The sequence below is a fragment of the Acanthisitta chloris genome, unplaced genomic scaffold (assembly GCF_000695815.1).
Source record: "Acanthisitta chloris isolate BGI_N310 unplaced genomic scaffold, ASM69581v1 scaffold3479, whole genome shotgun sequence".
Taxonomy (NCBI): Eukaryota; Metazoa; Chordata; class Aves; order Passeriformes; family Acanthisittidae; genus Acanthisitta; species Acanthisitta chloris.
The window spans coordinates 77463-93999 of NW_008692938.1; the positions used below are offsets into that span (position 1 = coordinate 77463).

At 53.9% G+C, this 16537-nt stretch overlaps 1 protein-coding gene across 1 annotated transcript in view; it reads right to left on the minus strand.

The window, feature by feature from the left end:
* Nucleotides 1-16537, minus strand: part of LOC103809979 (glutamate receptor ionotropic, kainate 3) — a gene marked incomplete at both ends in the record, with an annotated part of 44954 nt that overhangs the window by 12242 nt on the left and 16175 nt on the right. The window contains 4 exons of the mRNA XM_009082856.1: nucleotides 1061-1284; nucleotides 7968-8171; nucleotides 11113-11226; nucleotides 14626-14733. Of these exons, the coding sequence (XP_009081104.1) occupies nucleotides 1061-1284; nucleotides 7968-8171; nucleotides 11113-11226; nucleotides 14626-14733 (650 nt within the window). The remainder of the gene's footprint in view (nucleotides 1-1060; nucleotides 1285-7967; nucleotides 8172-11112; nucleotides 11227-14625; nucleotides 14734-16537) is intronic.

Consider the following 16537-nt stretch of genomic DNA (forward strand, 5'->3'; position numbering starts at 1 on the left):
AGGGAGATGCTGAGGCTCATTTCAGAATGAAACCAGAGACTTAAGCCACAGTTCTTGAGGTTTTCATGCCTCACCACCAGCCAAAAGCCAAGGCTGGGAAGTGCCTCTGTGCTTGGACAGAGCGTGGGACATCCCAGTGGGGTCTGGGGGGTTTCACTTCGGCCTGTCCCCGCGTTTCCTTCAGCCTTTCCTCGGGAGCTGCTGCAGTATTTCAAGTGCAGACACAATCTGCACATTTAATGTGCTTTGAAAGTGAGTCTGGACAATTTGGGCTGGATCTGGGCACGATGAGCTGGGGAAAATAATCTCACAAATGCACAGTTGTGTTTGGCTTGTCCCTGCAGGCTGCAGGAGCAGCCTGGTGCTGGGTGGGAGCAGAGCCCACCCAGCTGTGTCCTGCACAGCATCTGTTCCTTCTGTTACCCACTGTGTCCTGCACAGCTGGCAGGGACAGGCAGCAAAGGGTTTTGAGGGCTGTGTGGCCAGGGAGGGTTGGCTGCTCACAGCCTCGGTTTGGAAGGATGAGATCTTGGATCAGGAGCAGCTCTGGACTGTGTCTCATCAAAGGCTCTGTGGAATTCACAGCACATGCAAATATATGCAAATTCTGCTTTTAAATATAGGGGATTTAAACATGCTAATTAGATGCATATTAATTTTGTAAACAGACACATTGTCTGATCTGCAGCAAAGGCTTCTCCATTCTTTTGATACAGGGAAGGGTTTGTGGGAGCTTTGCTGGGGGAGGGATCAGAGGCAGGAGCGGAAAATGGTGTGGGAGATGGAAGCTCTGTGCCCAGGAGAGGCTGGGGCAGTGGGTGAGGACAATGGAGAGCAGGAAAATCACCCTTCACATACCAGGGAGGTGCTGATGAGATGGAAAGGCACCAAAATCATAAAAGAAAGTACATTTTAAAATTCTCTAATGCTGGAGGTGTGTGGAAGGAGCAGCCTGCCCAGGGGTGAGGGACCAGGGCGGGTGTCAGAGCTGGCAGGGGTTTGGTGCTGCAGCTCCCACTGGGCACCAGTGCCCCCTCCCCTGGGCCCAGCGTGCCCTTACCTGGCTATGACAAAGAGCACACAGCTGACCCCCAGGTAGGCGAGGAGGATGTACATCCAGATGTCGGGCGAGAGGGGGTTGAGGAAGGAGAACACGCTGGGGTTGGTCCCGTTGGGTTTGCGGTACAGGATGCTGACCCCCAGGGTCATGAAGGGCTTGGAGAAGTCGATGGCTTTCTCCCGGACGTGGGTGATGGTGAGAGGAGCCACGGCCAGGTCAGCTTTCTGCAGGGAGAGGATACATGGAGAGAGGAGTTAGACACCAAGGTGTTCCCATCCCCTTGGAGACACCCACAGTCCTCACACTGCAGAGACAGCCCAAACACCTCAAAGTGCAGCCCTGGGGTTCCCCCTCCTGTTGCTGTGAAATACAGGTGTTGGGTGTGTGGTGCCACCAAACACCAAGCACTGGAATGTTGTCCAGGGAGGTGGTGCAGTCACATTCTCCATCCTGACCCTTTGTATGAGTTGCAGTTCTTTCTGTTACTTCTGTTATACACTAATTTCTGTGCTAATCCATCGAGTGACCATGTGCACCCTGTTCCTGCTGCATCCGTTCCTCTCGCTAAACCTTCATCCAGGTTCTTAAAAACGCCTCAAGTAAAGACATCCAAGGCTCCCTCAGTGCCACCTGCCTTGCCTGGGCTGTGCAAACTGCTCTGTGGGCTCACAGACTTGTGAGGCAGTGCAGACACATGAATTATGGCTCTGAGGCTGAGCAGAACCTCCCCCCGTGCCAGGAGCCCATGTGAGATTTATTTAACATCTGGTTCTGGAAATTAAAATTCTAAATTACCCATGAGTGATAATTACCTAGAGATATGGGGGATTTGTCATCACTCACAAACCTTAAATCAATATTGGCTGGAGTTGCTTTGCTCCAGCAGGAACTGGGGTTTGCTGCAGGAACTGGAGCAGGTCCCTGGCCTGCACTGGGGGAATTCAGGCTCATGGTCTTGTTTGACCTTGTAAGTCTGTGATGGAAGTCAGGGGAATATTTTTACACAGAGAACTCTGGGCCTTTTCTCCTGCAGAGTCTCTACATGAGGTTCTGCTGCACACACAGGTGTGTGAAAGGGATCCCCTCTCCAGCAAGCACAGCCTTAGAGGTCCTGAGCAGAAGAGCCTCAGGAATTCTGTGACAAGGGTAGAAATGATGTATTTTTGCTCTAACATTTTGTTCTCCAGCTGCGCCCTCGTCGGTTCCCTTCTCACTTCCCAAATGGAAACATATTTTTAAACCAGCTTGGTACAGAAAGATCCCATTTCAGTCGCTGGCACTTGTCAAAACGTAGGGAAAACGGGAACAATATTTTCCCAGTGAGCCTGTTGTGCCAGCTGTGGCTGTGCTGACGTGGGTGGAAGCTGAAGGGCAGTGGGTTTGGAAGTGGGTGGGCAGTGGTGGCTGCTCAGCCTGAGCTGGGAGTGTTCTGCACCCTTGGGACTGGCCTGGCAGGTTTGGAGCTCAGCTGCTCCTCCAACCTTACTGCACACCTGGGAATTTTGGCTTATGTCTCGCCACAGTCACAAGGCAGAAATGGCAAAAGAAATGCAGCATTTTCACTCCTCCATCCCATCTGTGTGGGTGTCCTGACTCACCAGGGAAGAGCGAAGGAGATGCTGAAGGATTTGGCTGCGGGTTTTGCTGAGGGAGGGGACAAACGCACAGCTCTGTGGTCAGAGCTCGGTGCTGATGGCCAGGGCGAGGAGCCTTGGCCAAAGCTGTCAAGATGATACAGTGAGCTAAAGAACAGCCTGGATGGAGTTTGTGCTTTGCCACAGAGAGCGAAGAGAGAGAAATCTGTGTGGATGCTCAGGGATCCAACGGCTTTTAGCGCAGAAATAGAATTTTGCGGTTCCAGCAGCTCCTGTCAGGTGCTCCCAGCCCTGGGTCCTTGCAGGGAGTGGTACATGGGCAGGACAGAGTGTGGGTTCGGAGTCTGGGCCAGGGTGTCCCAAGCAGTTAGAGGCAGTGCAGCCCTGCACTTCACATCCTCTGTGTCGATGCAGATTTTGCTGAAGGTGGCATCTAATGAAGGGTTTGCTGACAGAGAGGATCTAAATCAAACCCACCAAGGGTGAAGCTTTGATTTGTCATGCTCTGACATTCCAGACTGGGCAGGCAATTACCAGGCTCTGGCTGCTTCCTCCACTCAGCCCCAGCTCTTACGCTGCTGCACAGTCAGGTGGGTTTTATTAAACACGAGGAATTAGAGCCAGTGCCAGTGGCTTAAAGGCCCTTGTCCAGCAAAACCACTTAAGCCCACGCCTCTCTTTTCCTGGAGCTTTCATGCCTTCCAAGCCTTGTGCATGTTCTTAAGTGTTCTGCTGAATCGAGGCCAAAAAAATGAATTTTGCCAAGGCAGATACGCAGCAAATGCAGACACTTCTCCAACACACCTCCAAGGGTTTGGATCTCCTCACCCACTGTTACAGCCTTTTCACTTGGCTGGAACAGCAGGGAGTTCACTGGGCGTTCAGCACTGCAGGGATGCTTGGCTTTTCTCAGAAAGTGCCAGCTCTTATCTCTGAGTTCTCAGCTATCAGGGAGGGGTGTCCTGTGGGTCAGAGCAGCTCTCACACAGCCATGGGCACTGTGGGGACTCTGCAGCCCCCAAGCTCAGGCCTGGTCGGTCACGGCAGAGCTCACCAACAGCATAAGCACCAAGAGAAATATTTGTTCAAGAAAATAAGCTGCCTCCCTGCTTATTTTGCCAGTCTGAGTTAGGTATTTACATAAACTAATTATGTGTGTGTTGCCTGAGAGACAGAAAGAATGTGTTTTATTGATTTAATTGTTATCCCGGTGTCTGTCTGGCAGCATCAGCACCGTCACCCCTCGGTCTCCCTTGCCACTGCTTCTACCTGGGGCCCATCTCTGTCTGACTGCAGCTCTTCGTGGCTGTTCTTGCAATCTCAGTCCTAATCTAGACATAATTTGTGTCAGTGGATTTATTTCATATCAGTGGTGAATTAAGAAGTAGTGTCAGCAGGGAAAAACTAGCTGTGAGCTGAAGAGGAGGAATGAGGCCCATGAAGTCCTGTTGGGGCTCTTGTAATCTTCACTTTGAGGAAGTTCTTCAGAGCTGGAACTCTGTTTGTTGTGCCTGAGGGGATCCTGGTGGGAGACAAGCCCTATGCTGTGGATTCCTAGCCGGTGAGGTAGCCAGGGAGGGGAAGGAAGGTCCAGAGACACCTGTGAAGGTGTGCAGAGAAATCAGGGCTCCCACCATACACTTCAGTGCTTCCACCAGCTGGATCCTTGAGCATGACCCAGTGGTGAATCCACCTAACTCCTGATCTGAGCACAAAAGGAGAAGCTGTTCTGGCTCCCCTCCCTAATGCTGAGGTCCTGCAGTGTCCGAACAAGAGGTGGAAGACTCTTCATCCAGTGAAATTGTTTCTTCCCTATTCCTGGCCCAGTGGCTTCCGAATGAAGCCCCAGGTCATGGTACTGGAGATGAACATCCCCCAGGGCAGGAGCGTGAGCAGGGAGCTGTCAGTGGGTGCAGTATGCATTTCTGCCAGAATTTACTGCCAGCAAATAGCCACTTATTGTGAAAGTGTTAAATCAACTGTCAGGAATCGTCCCTAAGGATGGATATTACATCTCCTCTACGCTTACCATTGGCAGGGATTTCCATTAGAACCCCCAGTACTTTCCATACTGTTTTATTCCCACCTGAGGTTCCAGACTGAATGGAGATTTGCTGTGCCCTGTCTCACAGCACAAGACAAGTTTTATTTGTGAACAAGTTTGTGCAAAATGTCCAGAAGAACTCATTCTGCTGGTTTTATGGGATTCTGCCCACAAACAATAGGAAAGATTTGCAGGCATTGCTTTGCCAGACAACTGGAATTTATAAATCAGAACGGATGGGCCACGGTGTGCTGCGGAGCTCTGCTTGTATCAGTAATAATTTCTATGAATAAACATCACTCTCAGCTCCCTGCGAGGAGAGGAGGAGGTTTGGCAGCCTCAGGTTCCCTGTTTGTTACGGATAAAGGGCTCAGGAGTTCTCTGTGTCACCTGAGTGCCCCAGACCGCCCTGAGTACCTGAGTTCAGCTCTTGGGGCCCTTTTGATCAAGGCTTCTCCGCAGGCATGGCCAGAGACATGACAATGAGCAGCAGAGGGTGGAGAGGAGAAAGGCTGTTCTCCAGAGCGTGTGCTGCACTCCCTGCGACAGAGTGTTGTGCTGAGGAGAAGCAGCAGATGAAAGGCAGCAGGGCAGGGCTGTTGTCTTCAGCAGCACGAGGCTGTCGTCTCCGGATCTGCTCCCGGGGACCTGGCACACAGGGTCGTGCTGTGGCTGCTCTGATTGCTGTTGCTTTTCCTGTTTATGCTTAAGGCCAGACTAGAAACACAGGGATTCTACCAAGGATCATAGCCCGAGGCATCGCTGCTTGTGGCCAGGCATGTCTGGATCAGAGAGGAGAGCGAGGGGGAGGATGCGCCGTGCTCTGTGCAGACACCTGTCCTGGCACGTGCTGTGGTTTACCTTCTGGGTGCCCTGGTGTGCCCCTGTGGGTGATGGCACCTTCACCCCTCAGGCTCCACTGCTGTACACCCACCTGGGCTGCTGCTACCTGTGCCCAACTCCTCTCAGGTGCATCTCCCAGCCCAGCGAGCACCAGAGTTAATCCTGGCCTGGGTGTTTGGACCTCCCAAAATCCTACCTGTCTGCGCTCCCCATTTGTTCATGCAAAGGAGACGCTGAACACGGAGGAAAGTCAGCCCAGATGTCAGTCTCTGGGTGTGGGCAGCCCTGTGTTCCTCAGGACAGCTTTGAATGCTGTCTCCAACACGTCTCCTCCCGGGTGAGAAGTAAACTTGCACTCTCCCATTGCAGAGTGCCCATGGGCTGCCCCTTTCCCCACACCGTGTGGAGATGCTGCTGGGGAAGGGCCCATCTGGTTGCAGTTTCGCTGTTTAAAGCTTTCCATAAACGCCGCTATAAAAAGCAATGACATGCAGATGAAGGAACTAATGGCTTCATGTGGGGCTTGGGCAGTGTCATCAGGGAGTTGAGTTAGCAGAGCTCCACCTCCATGAGAGGGCACAACTCGCAGGGAGAGGTGATTTGGTCCTTTGCTGCTGCTGTGTGTTCCGTTGCTCTTTGAATGGTTATCCAAGCAATACTTCAATGCAGGCTGACCGTGAGCTTTGTGTGGGTTAATGAGGTTGTTGCCCAAACCTTTTCCTGGTCTGTGTTGTTTAGCTGACCACAGCTCTGGGAATGGCTGGAGCCTCCCGAGAGCCCTGTGATGTCTGGCAGGACATTGGGGGTGATGTGGTTTGGGCTAAATGACCGCCTGGCTTCTATTCCCTGTGCCCTATTTCCAGCTTTGGGATGATCTGCCCTCCCCATGCCCTGCCCTGCAGGCACTGGTGTGAGCCCCAGTCCCTGCTGCAGGCTCTGTCCCGGGGGGCTGTGCCCGGGGGCAGAGCTGGCACTGCGCGTCGCTTCGCATCTGTGTCGCACACATCACACAGCCCCAGTCCCTTCCGCTGGGATACCGTCACTTGTCGGCAAGGCTGTTGTGTAAGAGGCTATAAAGTCTGCATTTTGAGCTGTGTGGAATCTTCCAGAAGCAAAACACCAAGGCAGGTTGGCACAGCGGGGGGGCAATTCCCGCGTGGGCAGTGTCCTGCTCCCCCGGGGCTGTCCTTGCCTGCCCTTGCCCTGCTCTCCGAGCACTGCACCATGAGCTGGTTAAGAGTCACTTCGTCCCTGTAAGGGACATAATCATTATCATCTGCATGTTGCAGATGGTGGAAGTGTTGCACAGAAGCAACTCGTCCAATGTCACCAAGGGCAGGCAAAGCAGTTCCTGAGCCCAGCTGAGCTCCCACGCCGCTCACCGGGCAAACAGGCCTCTCCCATCAGCTGTGTGAGCATCACGGCTGTGGACAGGGATTGTTTCTGTCTCTGTGCTGCTCAGGCAATGATCCAGAACATGGCCAGGGCCTGGAGAGCTGCTCCCAGGGCTGCCTCTCTGGAGCAGGGAGGAGAGCACTGGGTTACAGCTCGGCACTGCTCCCTGGGTGCTGCAGAGAGCAGAGATTCATTTGGTCCTCAGCTGCTCTCCCAGAGACCTTCTCTGGGAATCAGATATTCATAAAACCAGCTCTCCTCACCTCCCTAACTTGGCTCCTGGGATCACAGGGTGTGCTGGAGGCAAGATATGTGATTAGGAAACTCTGGCCACGAGTGTTGGTTTCAGACTCAGTGACGCTTTGGCGGCTGCAGGAGCTCCCTGGTGTTTAATGAGCCTTGGGAAGTGGCTGTGGAAGGAGAGGCACAGCTGCTGTGTGGCAGTGGGAGCTCTGTGTCCCAGGAGGTTTTAGAAAATAAGTTGCTCTTGCCGGAAATAAAAAATTAAACTGTCCAGTGCGCATCTGCTCCCGCAGTCTGGATGCCTCCTGTGGATTGGGCTGCGTCTGGGACGTGCCTGGGGTCCCCAGCCTGCCTTGGTGCTGTGCCCTGGACTGTGTTTGTCCTCAGGGGGTGAGGGCAGCTCCCACTGACAGCCCAGGACAGCATCCCTGGGCCCAGGGGAAGCATCTTCCCCCTCTGCATGCCCAGCCTGCATCCCACCCCAGGGAGCTGACAGAGCCTGTTTCTGTGCCGTGGGAATGGCTGTTTTCAGGAGTTCCAAATGAATATTTGGAAGAGCAGGCGCAGATACCCTTTTGACAGCTTGTGTGGCGCTGAGCACAGGCAGGGTCAGGAGCTTGCTGTGGGCATCCCAAACCAGAGAGGAGTGGGAGCCATCGTGCCCCAGGGACATCCCTGGGGACATACCTGGAGACATCCCTGTGCACATCCCTGTGCACATCCCTGGGGACATCCCTGTGCACATCCCCGGGGACAGCCCATCACAGCCACCTCTGGCCTGACTCACGTGGTCGATGAGCTCCTTGATCATGCCGTTCCACTGCCCCTTCTCGTCCTGCGCTCCGTACTTGCCGTCCTCCACCAGGCGGATCTCGTAGGAGAAGCCCAGGATGATGGCCAGCTCCTTGAGCAGGTCGATGCAGTAGCCCTCGAAGCGGTCGTTCCCGAACAGGGCCGTGTCGGACTTGCGGAACATGACGAAAGGTTCCTCCTGCCGGGGCAAGGCAGAGCGTCAGGGCCACCCCGCGGGTCAGCCCAGCCACCAGGCACCAGCAGTCCAGGCAGGGCTGGCACCGTGACATGCTGGGAATAAATTAACTTTGCACAGCGCATCAGCTAATTAGCAACCTTGTTTACCCCACAAAATTTAATTTTGTCTCTTCTGAGCAGCCAACTGTTTTCCATTTGGTAGGATTTCAGGGAGAAAAATAACCATTTCATGCTCTGGAAATGAAGAGTGCTAAAAACAGTAAAAGAGGGGAGGACAACCTCACCCCTGAGTCCTACACCCAGTACCTGACACTCTCTGCTGGGTGAAATTCGGGGTGAGGGAGCTGTGCATGGACCACCCCAAAACATGTTCAGCTCATGTTCTTTGTGCCAGCACTGCCTGATGGACATGGGGCCCTGATGCTGCCCAGGGGAGCTGCAGTCCTGGCTGTCCTGGGAGGGTTGGGATGTCGAGCACAGCAGAGCTGAGCACCAGCAGAGGTGAGAGGTGATGCAGTGGGGCATGGATCCCTCCCCTCTGGCAGGGGAAGGCACACAGCAAAGCTCAGAGCCCTTTGGTGAATCTCAGGCTTGGGCAGCCACCGAGGATGAGGGACACTGCGGACCCTGAGGGACAACGAGTGGAGGACAGATGGAGATGGGAAGGGATGGTGGGCAGCAGGCAGGAGCTGGAAGGCACAGGGGAATGAGGCACCCACGGCAGCGAGGGCATGGCTCAGGTCAGGGCGATCTGGGGTGGCAGTGAGGGAGGGCTCACGTTCTGCTCTGCTGACTGTGCCCTGTGGCACTGCGCGGGGTCAGGGGGTGAAGAGGTGTGAGGGAGGTTTGAGCCCCAGCCGGAGCACGGGGCGCTCTCCTGCCCTGGCAGCAGGGTCAGGAGGGGCCATGGGGCACGTGGGGCCCTTCCGCGGCATCACAGGGCCCAACTGGTCACATCGCGGCCGTGGAGTTTGGCTTGGCACGCGCAGCTCGCTCAGTCCTGCTCTCCCCCTCGGCTCTCTGCTCTGGAATTAGTGCTTTGTTTGTGAATCAGCTGAATCTATGGATCTTGGTATAAATACGGCAGCTCCAGAGCAGCTATAAAGCACTATTAATTTTGGGAAGCGCTGTAGGGATTACATACATATTTAACAGCCGAAGCACTGAACATTAGGACGCCGCTCGCTTCAGTAATGTATCTCCAGGTCTCCAACATTTCCTAGGGGGTAATTCTGAACTCTGTGAACCACTTATTCACGGACTATTTCACAATTTATTACTGAAAATGGCCAGACATCCAATTCACAAGCTCTCTCGGTTTGCTAATCGATTTCTCAGTGAAGGTGCCCTCAATTTCATAACTTCACAGTTCCATATTGCTTGGGGAGAGCAGCGCTGGCTGCTGGGGTAATATTTCTCTTCCAAAAAGTCACTGCAATATGAGCAAAAGGGGAAAAAATAACCTTTGATGCTTTTCCTTTTAAAGGCTCCTCCTATGGCTCTTCTGCTGCCATTTACAGCAGTGCAGAAGTACAAAGGGGTGTTGCAAATGCAAATAACATTTAGGGTTGTGTTTTATTTGTAGGCTCCAGTATGTGCAATGCAATTACTGCAGATCTCGGGTCTGAGCTCTTCCCTCCTCCTGCAGGCACAGGGATTGCAGGACGGCCGTGGTTCCAGGGTGGATGCCCCGTGGCACACGTGCAGGGCCGTGGCACAATTAATCAGAACTGATATCGCCCTGTGCCTCATGTAATTTGTATGTGCTCGCAGAGCACGAGATGGAAATGCTGCCTGAAAAAAGCATGTCAAAGGCAGATGGCTGACAGTCCCCTCCTGGCTCCATCACTCTGCATTATGCTGTGGCCTTTGAGGTACAGTGAGTACCACAGCCCAGGCCCAGACGTTTCCACAGCCATGGAAATGTTCTGCCGAAACAAATGTCGTGGTGCATGGGAAGTTTGTTAGGAGGAGTGGCTGATTTGCAAGGAAAGCTGCAGCAGAGTCTGTCTTTGGCTCATGTTCTGCTTCCACTGTGCTAACCCCTTACTGAGGGACACATGACCTTTGGTTCCAGCCCTTTTTCTGCCCTGGACCAAGTGTTCCCTTTCTGGGCGCTCTCAGTCCCGTTCCTTTGATGATGCAAATCCCCACTCTGTCAGGTCACATCCTTTTGGGAAGGGAAGGACATCAGGACTGTTCTGTACCTTGATGTGAAAACACGGCACACGAAGGGCCAGAGGATTTCCCTAGGCAAGCCCACAGCTCCGGCCCAGCTCTGGGCAGGTTGGCCGAGATGTGTTTCGCTGCTTCCCGGTGACATGCCACGAGCACAGCTGTGTGACAGCCGTGCAGGAGCCGATGCCACCAGTCATAATTCATTAGCTAGTCAATAAAAACTCATTCTGATGCGATGCCTGCCGTCAGATCCAATCCTGGATGGCAGAGCAGAATGCAGCATGACAGGCGGGAGCGGAGGAGACCCGTTGGACACCGCGGGGAGCTGCAGAGTGACTCGCTGCTCCCTGCTCTGCCAGGGGTGCTCAGGGGGACAGACAGACAGATGGCTGTCACGGCTGAGACAGGGGCTCTGCTGTAGCAAGAACAGTGCCAGCAGACACGGAGCCTTCCCCGGGCTCGGCGTGTGCGAACCTCCCGTGCCCTCCAGCATGCAGGGACTGGGGAGACTGGGCCTGGCTGGGCAGTGGAAGCAGAGGAGCTGGGCCAGGATGAGCACCACACTGGGCTGGCAGCCTGCCCAGGAGTGGTGGCATCAGGGGATGCTGTGGGTCAGGGCACAGGCATCGTGGTGCCCTGCTGGGCCCAGCCCTCGTGCAGGGTCTCCTCCAGCAGGTCTGTGCTGGGTGCTGCGAATTGTCAGGGATACCAGATATCCCTGAGGTTTGTGGGTGGAGGACAAAGACAGGCTGGCAGTCTCCTACCAGGACTGTGGTGACAATCAGAGATCTGTTGCTCAGGGAGTCGGTGACGTTGGGCCCTCGTCCTTTGGAGATTTCTGTGATGTTCAGACCGTCCGAAGGGCTCCATGCTCCAACCTGGAATGAAGCAAACCAACCCATGAATCTCCTCCTTGCACCCCTCAGTCCCTGCCGTGCAGTCTGTTTGCTCCCAGCATCCTGCTGGCCTGGAAAAGGGATCTTGCTTCCTTCACCTAAAGTAAACAGCAGCAGAGCTGGAATGACCATCTTGTATCACTCAAGAGATCTGCATTAACCCTTCCCTTCAGGTCACTCCAGCAGCACAAGTACCATAAGTCCCTGTGCATGGAAAAGGACTGTGGAGACTGGAATTCAGGGGCTGAATGAATGAACAGTTTGCAAAGGCACCACATAGAGCAATAATCAAACCACACTAAGGAGTCAAATCTGGGCAAGGATAAACCACAACAGAAGAAAAATAACCACAAATCTGAGCCCATTTTCTTTCCTTTCTAATTCCCCACCAATTTGCTTTGGTTGGGAGGATTAAAAATGAGTCAACCAGCTCTGCAGATCCCTGGTAGGGACCATTCCTGCCCTCTGTGCCATGGCAAACCAGCAGGAGGTTCCTAGCACATCCCTTGGCAGGGCCCTGGGCCCCCTTGGGATGTCTCTGCAGAGACCTGCTGCAGGGGGTGGCAGCACTGCCCAGGCATGGCAGAGGCACAGCAGCTCCATTCCTCACACCTTTCAGGTGCTCTGTGTTTCTCGAGCTGTCAAATTTAATAAATTATTAGACTTTGAGGAAGGCTATTGATCCAGAAATGGCAAAACGTGTCTCTGTTTGAGAGAAGTCATCTGGACGACGCTAAGCCTGTTAACCTGATCCCCGCAGTGCAGGGGGGGCTCGGGGACAAACTTTGAAGGCAGGAGTGGCTAAAGGACTGTGACGGTGAGATAAAATGTCAGGGAAGCTGGAGGGACGTGGGATCGCTGCCAGCAGACGGAGCAGGGTGGCCACAGAGCCAGGCTGACAGCGAGAGAAAACCAATCCCCACCTGGAAACGGGAACAGAACGATCCATCTGTAGGGTCAAACTGCGAGGGGGACTCGGAGAGAAGCCAACGGCAGCCAGCTCAAACCACCAGGGAGCCAGCAGCTTCCCATCTTTTATTTATGGCTGTTTTTAAGATTCTTCAGCCTCTTCAGCAGTCCAGGGGGAGAACTTGGTTTTACTGCAGCCCCAAAAAGAGACTTTGTAATGAGCAGTGCTGCCTGGCAAAAAAAAATGTCATAAATTCTAGAATAGTTTCCATGAACTTTGTGAAAGGCTTTAAATATTTCAGGTAAAACTGGAGCAATCCCCCATCTCTCCCTGGGATCACACAACAGCTGCAATGGCAAAAAATTACTGTTGTTGTGGGTGGGAGAGGAGAAGCAAGTCCAAAGGGCCCAGTTTGCTGTGCTGCAGCCCCAGTTACCTCTGCCTTGCTGCGTGTTCTTTGAGAAAACTAAATCCATGGCACTTAAGGCTGAATTAATCAGTTTAAAATATTAAAAAAGGGAAGAAAAAGGGAAAAAAGGTGCATTAAGAGAGCTGTGCGAGTCAGATAGTCCAACTACATGTAATTAGGTTCCGTTAATACTCCTGTAATCCCTGGAACATCCAGGAGGTGTGAGGATCAGGGGTTCAATCCTAAAGCTCAACAAACATAAGCTGTGATACATAATGCACAATCCGGGTGGGATTTGTTTGTGCTTTGGCGTGGTGTTAGTTCAGATTAGCTATTGACAGAATCCAGCAGATTTGACATCGATACTTTAAAACCCTCTGGAGCTGACGCGAGGCTTTCAGGAAAATAATAGTGGGGACTGTGAGGTCTCCGAGTTGCTGGAGAAAGAAGCTGACAGAGTGTGCAGGGGACGTGTCGGGCTGGACGTGGCACAGAGCCGCAGTGAATCCAGCTCAGCTGGGGCCAGCTCTGCTCCAGCACACCCAGGGTGTTGGTTTGACAGGTGATAGTGTGGCTGTGCTCCAACACTTGGACTCACAGGGTCTCAGATCCTGCACATTTCCTCTTACTCAAGCAGCACATTTCCCCAGCAATGCTTCGGGACTTCAAACAGACCTGTTGTTAGTTTTGGTTTAGACTCTTTGAACAAAACATTTTGTAAAAACATAAGCCTACAAAGATCAGCTCCTGCCCTGCTCTTGTGCGGCGGCAGCGCCTTCCCCTGCTCCCTCCTGCCTCGTCCGCAGTGAGGCTGAAGGTCACTGGGTTGATCTGTTTTCTTTATTCTGTGTTTGACACCAAAACCTCCGCACCAGGAGCGAGCTGTGGTGACCTTGGGCAGTGTCAGTGAGGCACAGAGCTGCTGCTGTCCTGGGGCAGTGTGGCAGCGAAGCTCTCCAGAGCCAAGGCAAGGCAGACAGAGGAAGGAGGATGGGGCACAGGCTGGTGGTCCCTGGGAGCCTCGTGGTGCAGGATCCATCCCTCAAATGAGGGTTGATCCGTGGCTGCCTCCAGCCCTGGGGCTGCTCCCTGTGCCGAGTGATTAATTCCTGGGAAAAGTCACCTGTGCTGGTTAATTGAAATCCCTCCCTGCTCCCGGCCGGGTGTCTGCAGAACCTGTCACCGTGCCCAGAGGTGACAGCCCCTGTGCTGTCCCTGGCTGCCAGAGGCTCCTGGTCCCTGTTGGAGAGCAGAGCTTGCAGCCAACTCGCTCCGGCACAGGTGTCACTCACCTGTGGCACAGCAGTGACCAGAGTGACCCTCCGACAGGTCAGGCTCCTGTGTCTCTCCCTGGCTTCACCGGCTGGCTCACCTTGAACCTGTGTTCTGTGTGCTCTGACGGCTTTACAGCTTTTCATGTTGCCTTTTGGGTTTATGTTTTAAAAGTAATTGAAGAAAAAGAAAAGAAATCCCCAGGAGCTCTTGGGATCAGATTTGCACATCAGCATCCTGGTCTGTGCCAGAGGAGATTTGCACTACTTAGGAGGAGATGCGGCTGCAGCCTCTGTGCCCTCAGCCAGGCGAAACCTTACTTTGCTTTTTCCTTATCGACCCTTAGATAATAAACAGAAATACCCACGGCATCCCCCTGTGAAAACCGGCTGGAATAGGCCAGTGCCATTCCGCAGCCTTGGGCAGTTTCATGGTGGGAAGCACAGCGGATGATGCTCTCCGGAGCTTCCCCTGGGAAGAGCTGAGGGTGGCACAGGTGACACTCCTGCCTGGGCAGGGAGGGGTTAATGGATGCTCAGAAAGTTTCTTCTGCCTCCACTATCCCAGTTAAGTGCCACAAGCACTTCTGCAGTCTGTAATCCCACGCACTGGCTTGGGGCGAGTGAGTCATGGTTGAGGCATGGAAAAGGATCTGAGAAATCCCACAAAGTGAATATCCTTTTATATAAACCCCAGAAACCTGGAATCAATACAACCACCAACCACTTCTCTGTTGCCTGAGCCTCAGCATTAGCCTCAGCTGCATGCAGATAAGACAAACCCTGCCTACCTTTTCCAGTCCATCTTCTTTGAGGCTGATGATATCCAAATCAAAATCAGTTCGTAAACCACTGGTTTTATTAAAGACGATTCGTCCCGTTAATCCTTCCCATTGGGCCTGTGGAAGGGAGAAAAAGTAGCAGGACTGTTACTTGGTATCATAAATAATCTTTTGCCCTCCGCTGTATGTTCTTTTAATTAGTCCTTATGCTGGTTCTTTCTCCCCGAAGAGCCTGATTAATTAATAATCCCTCCGTCACCACTCAGGCTGCAGAGGAGCTGGAGATTTCCGTAAAACTCTTGCAGTCCTTGCTACAATTTCTGTTCGCACCTTTGGTGTTCACCAGCTGTCGCAGGACGTGATGACTCAGGAGGAAACGACTTGCATTTATCAGGGCATCCTTGTGCAGCCTGTTTCTCCTTGGAGTGCCCATAAACGCTGGGCTGCAGGGAGCCCAGGATCATCCCTGTGTGCCCAACCTGCTGGTGCTTCGCAGGGGTGTGGGAGCTACAACAGCCTGAACGCTTCCCTCTGTCCTTCCAGATGGAAAGTGGAGCAGAAGGGGCCAAGAGCGCGTCGGTGCAAGCAGGCTCTGTGGTTCGGAAACAGGCACAGGAATCTGGGGGCACTGGCTGCCAGTGCCCTTGGGTGCAGGTTTTGGCACAGAAGCTGGGGCAGCTGCCCCTGAGGTGCAGGTTTTGGCACAGAAGGCTGGGGCAGGTGCCCCTGGGTGCAGGTTTTGGCACAGAAGCTGGGGCAGGTGCCCCTGGGGCTGGGGACACTGCTCCGGGGGAGTTGTAGTGCTTGGCTGGCCAAGGTCCTGCCCAGCCTGGTCTGACTGGGGAACTCGTCCTACTCCAAGCAGGAGCTTGGGCTAAAGATGCCTAAATTTGGTTCAGCCAAAATGACTCTGTGATTCTGGTTCTTTTCTACTGTGCAGTTTGCAAGACCCCCAGAATCAGTGTGTCTGATTTAGGAGGTTGGAGAGCCCCCAGTACCAGGTGCTATGTGTTAGCAGAGCAGGACCAAGGCACAGTGAGGTGCCCAGTGCCCACACTGCCCAGGACAGTGCTGGATGTGCTGCACACCATCCCGAGGAGGAGGCTCCTGTGGCAGTGCCAGGTTGCTGCCAGGGCTTGCTGCTCTGCAGTCATCCCAGCAGTGAGGAGCTGAGCCTGAGCATCTCTGTGTGCTCTGCTCCCTGGGGAATGTTTCCTTCATGGGTGGGGGAGCTTGAAATGCCCCGTTGTGGTCAAGGTGGGTATGAATTCCCAGGGGTATGACTGGCACATCTCCCAGTAGATACTCTGCTCCGGCTCTGCCCGTTAGCTCCTGAGGAGCAGTGACAGCTCCCAGCTCTCCCCCTGGAGCCCTGGGCTCTGGTGTTTGCTCGTTCGGGCGTGCAGGTGGTTTTCCTGTGGGATGCTCAGCCCGCGGAGCCCCCCGGGAGCCAGGGAGGACACGGAATGTTTGCTGTGCCCACCTGGAGCACACACAGCTGTGCTGAGCCCTGCGGCTCCCATGGCACAGCACCGAGCGGGTGGTGTCTCCTCGGGGGGCACAGTGTGTCCCCCACACTGTGAGAGATCCTGCTGGATCCTGAGTGCTCCCACTGCAGCAGGGAGGGAGGAGGCTGATCCCCGCATCACTGACACGGTGCCAGGGAGGGAAACAACAGGCAGGCACTGGGGGGTGAGGTGCAGGGTGGTTTGCAAAGGGAGCCAACCAAACAAATTATTTACACTGTGTTTTGGCAGCCAGCTGGAGCTTCTGTCTGCAGCAGGGAACAAAGCATGGGGAAGGAGAGAGAGGCAGGGAGAGGAGAGATGCCACCCTTGGTGCCTATTAAGAGAAAAGTTCATTCTCTCTCTGCAGTGGGAATCCTCCCATTCTGCTCCCTTGGAGCCGTGTGCTCCGTGCA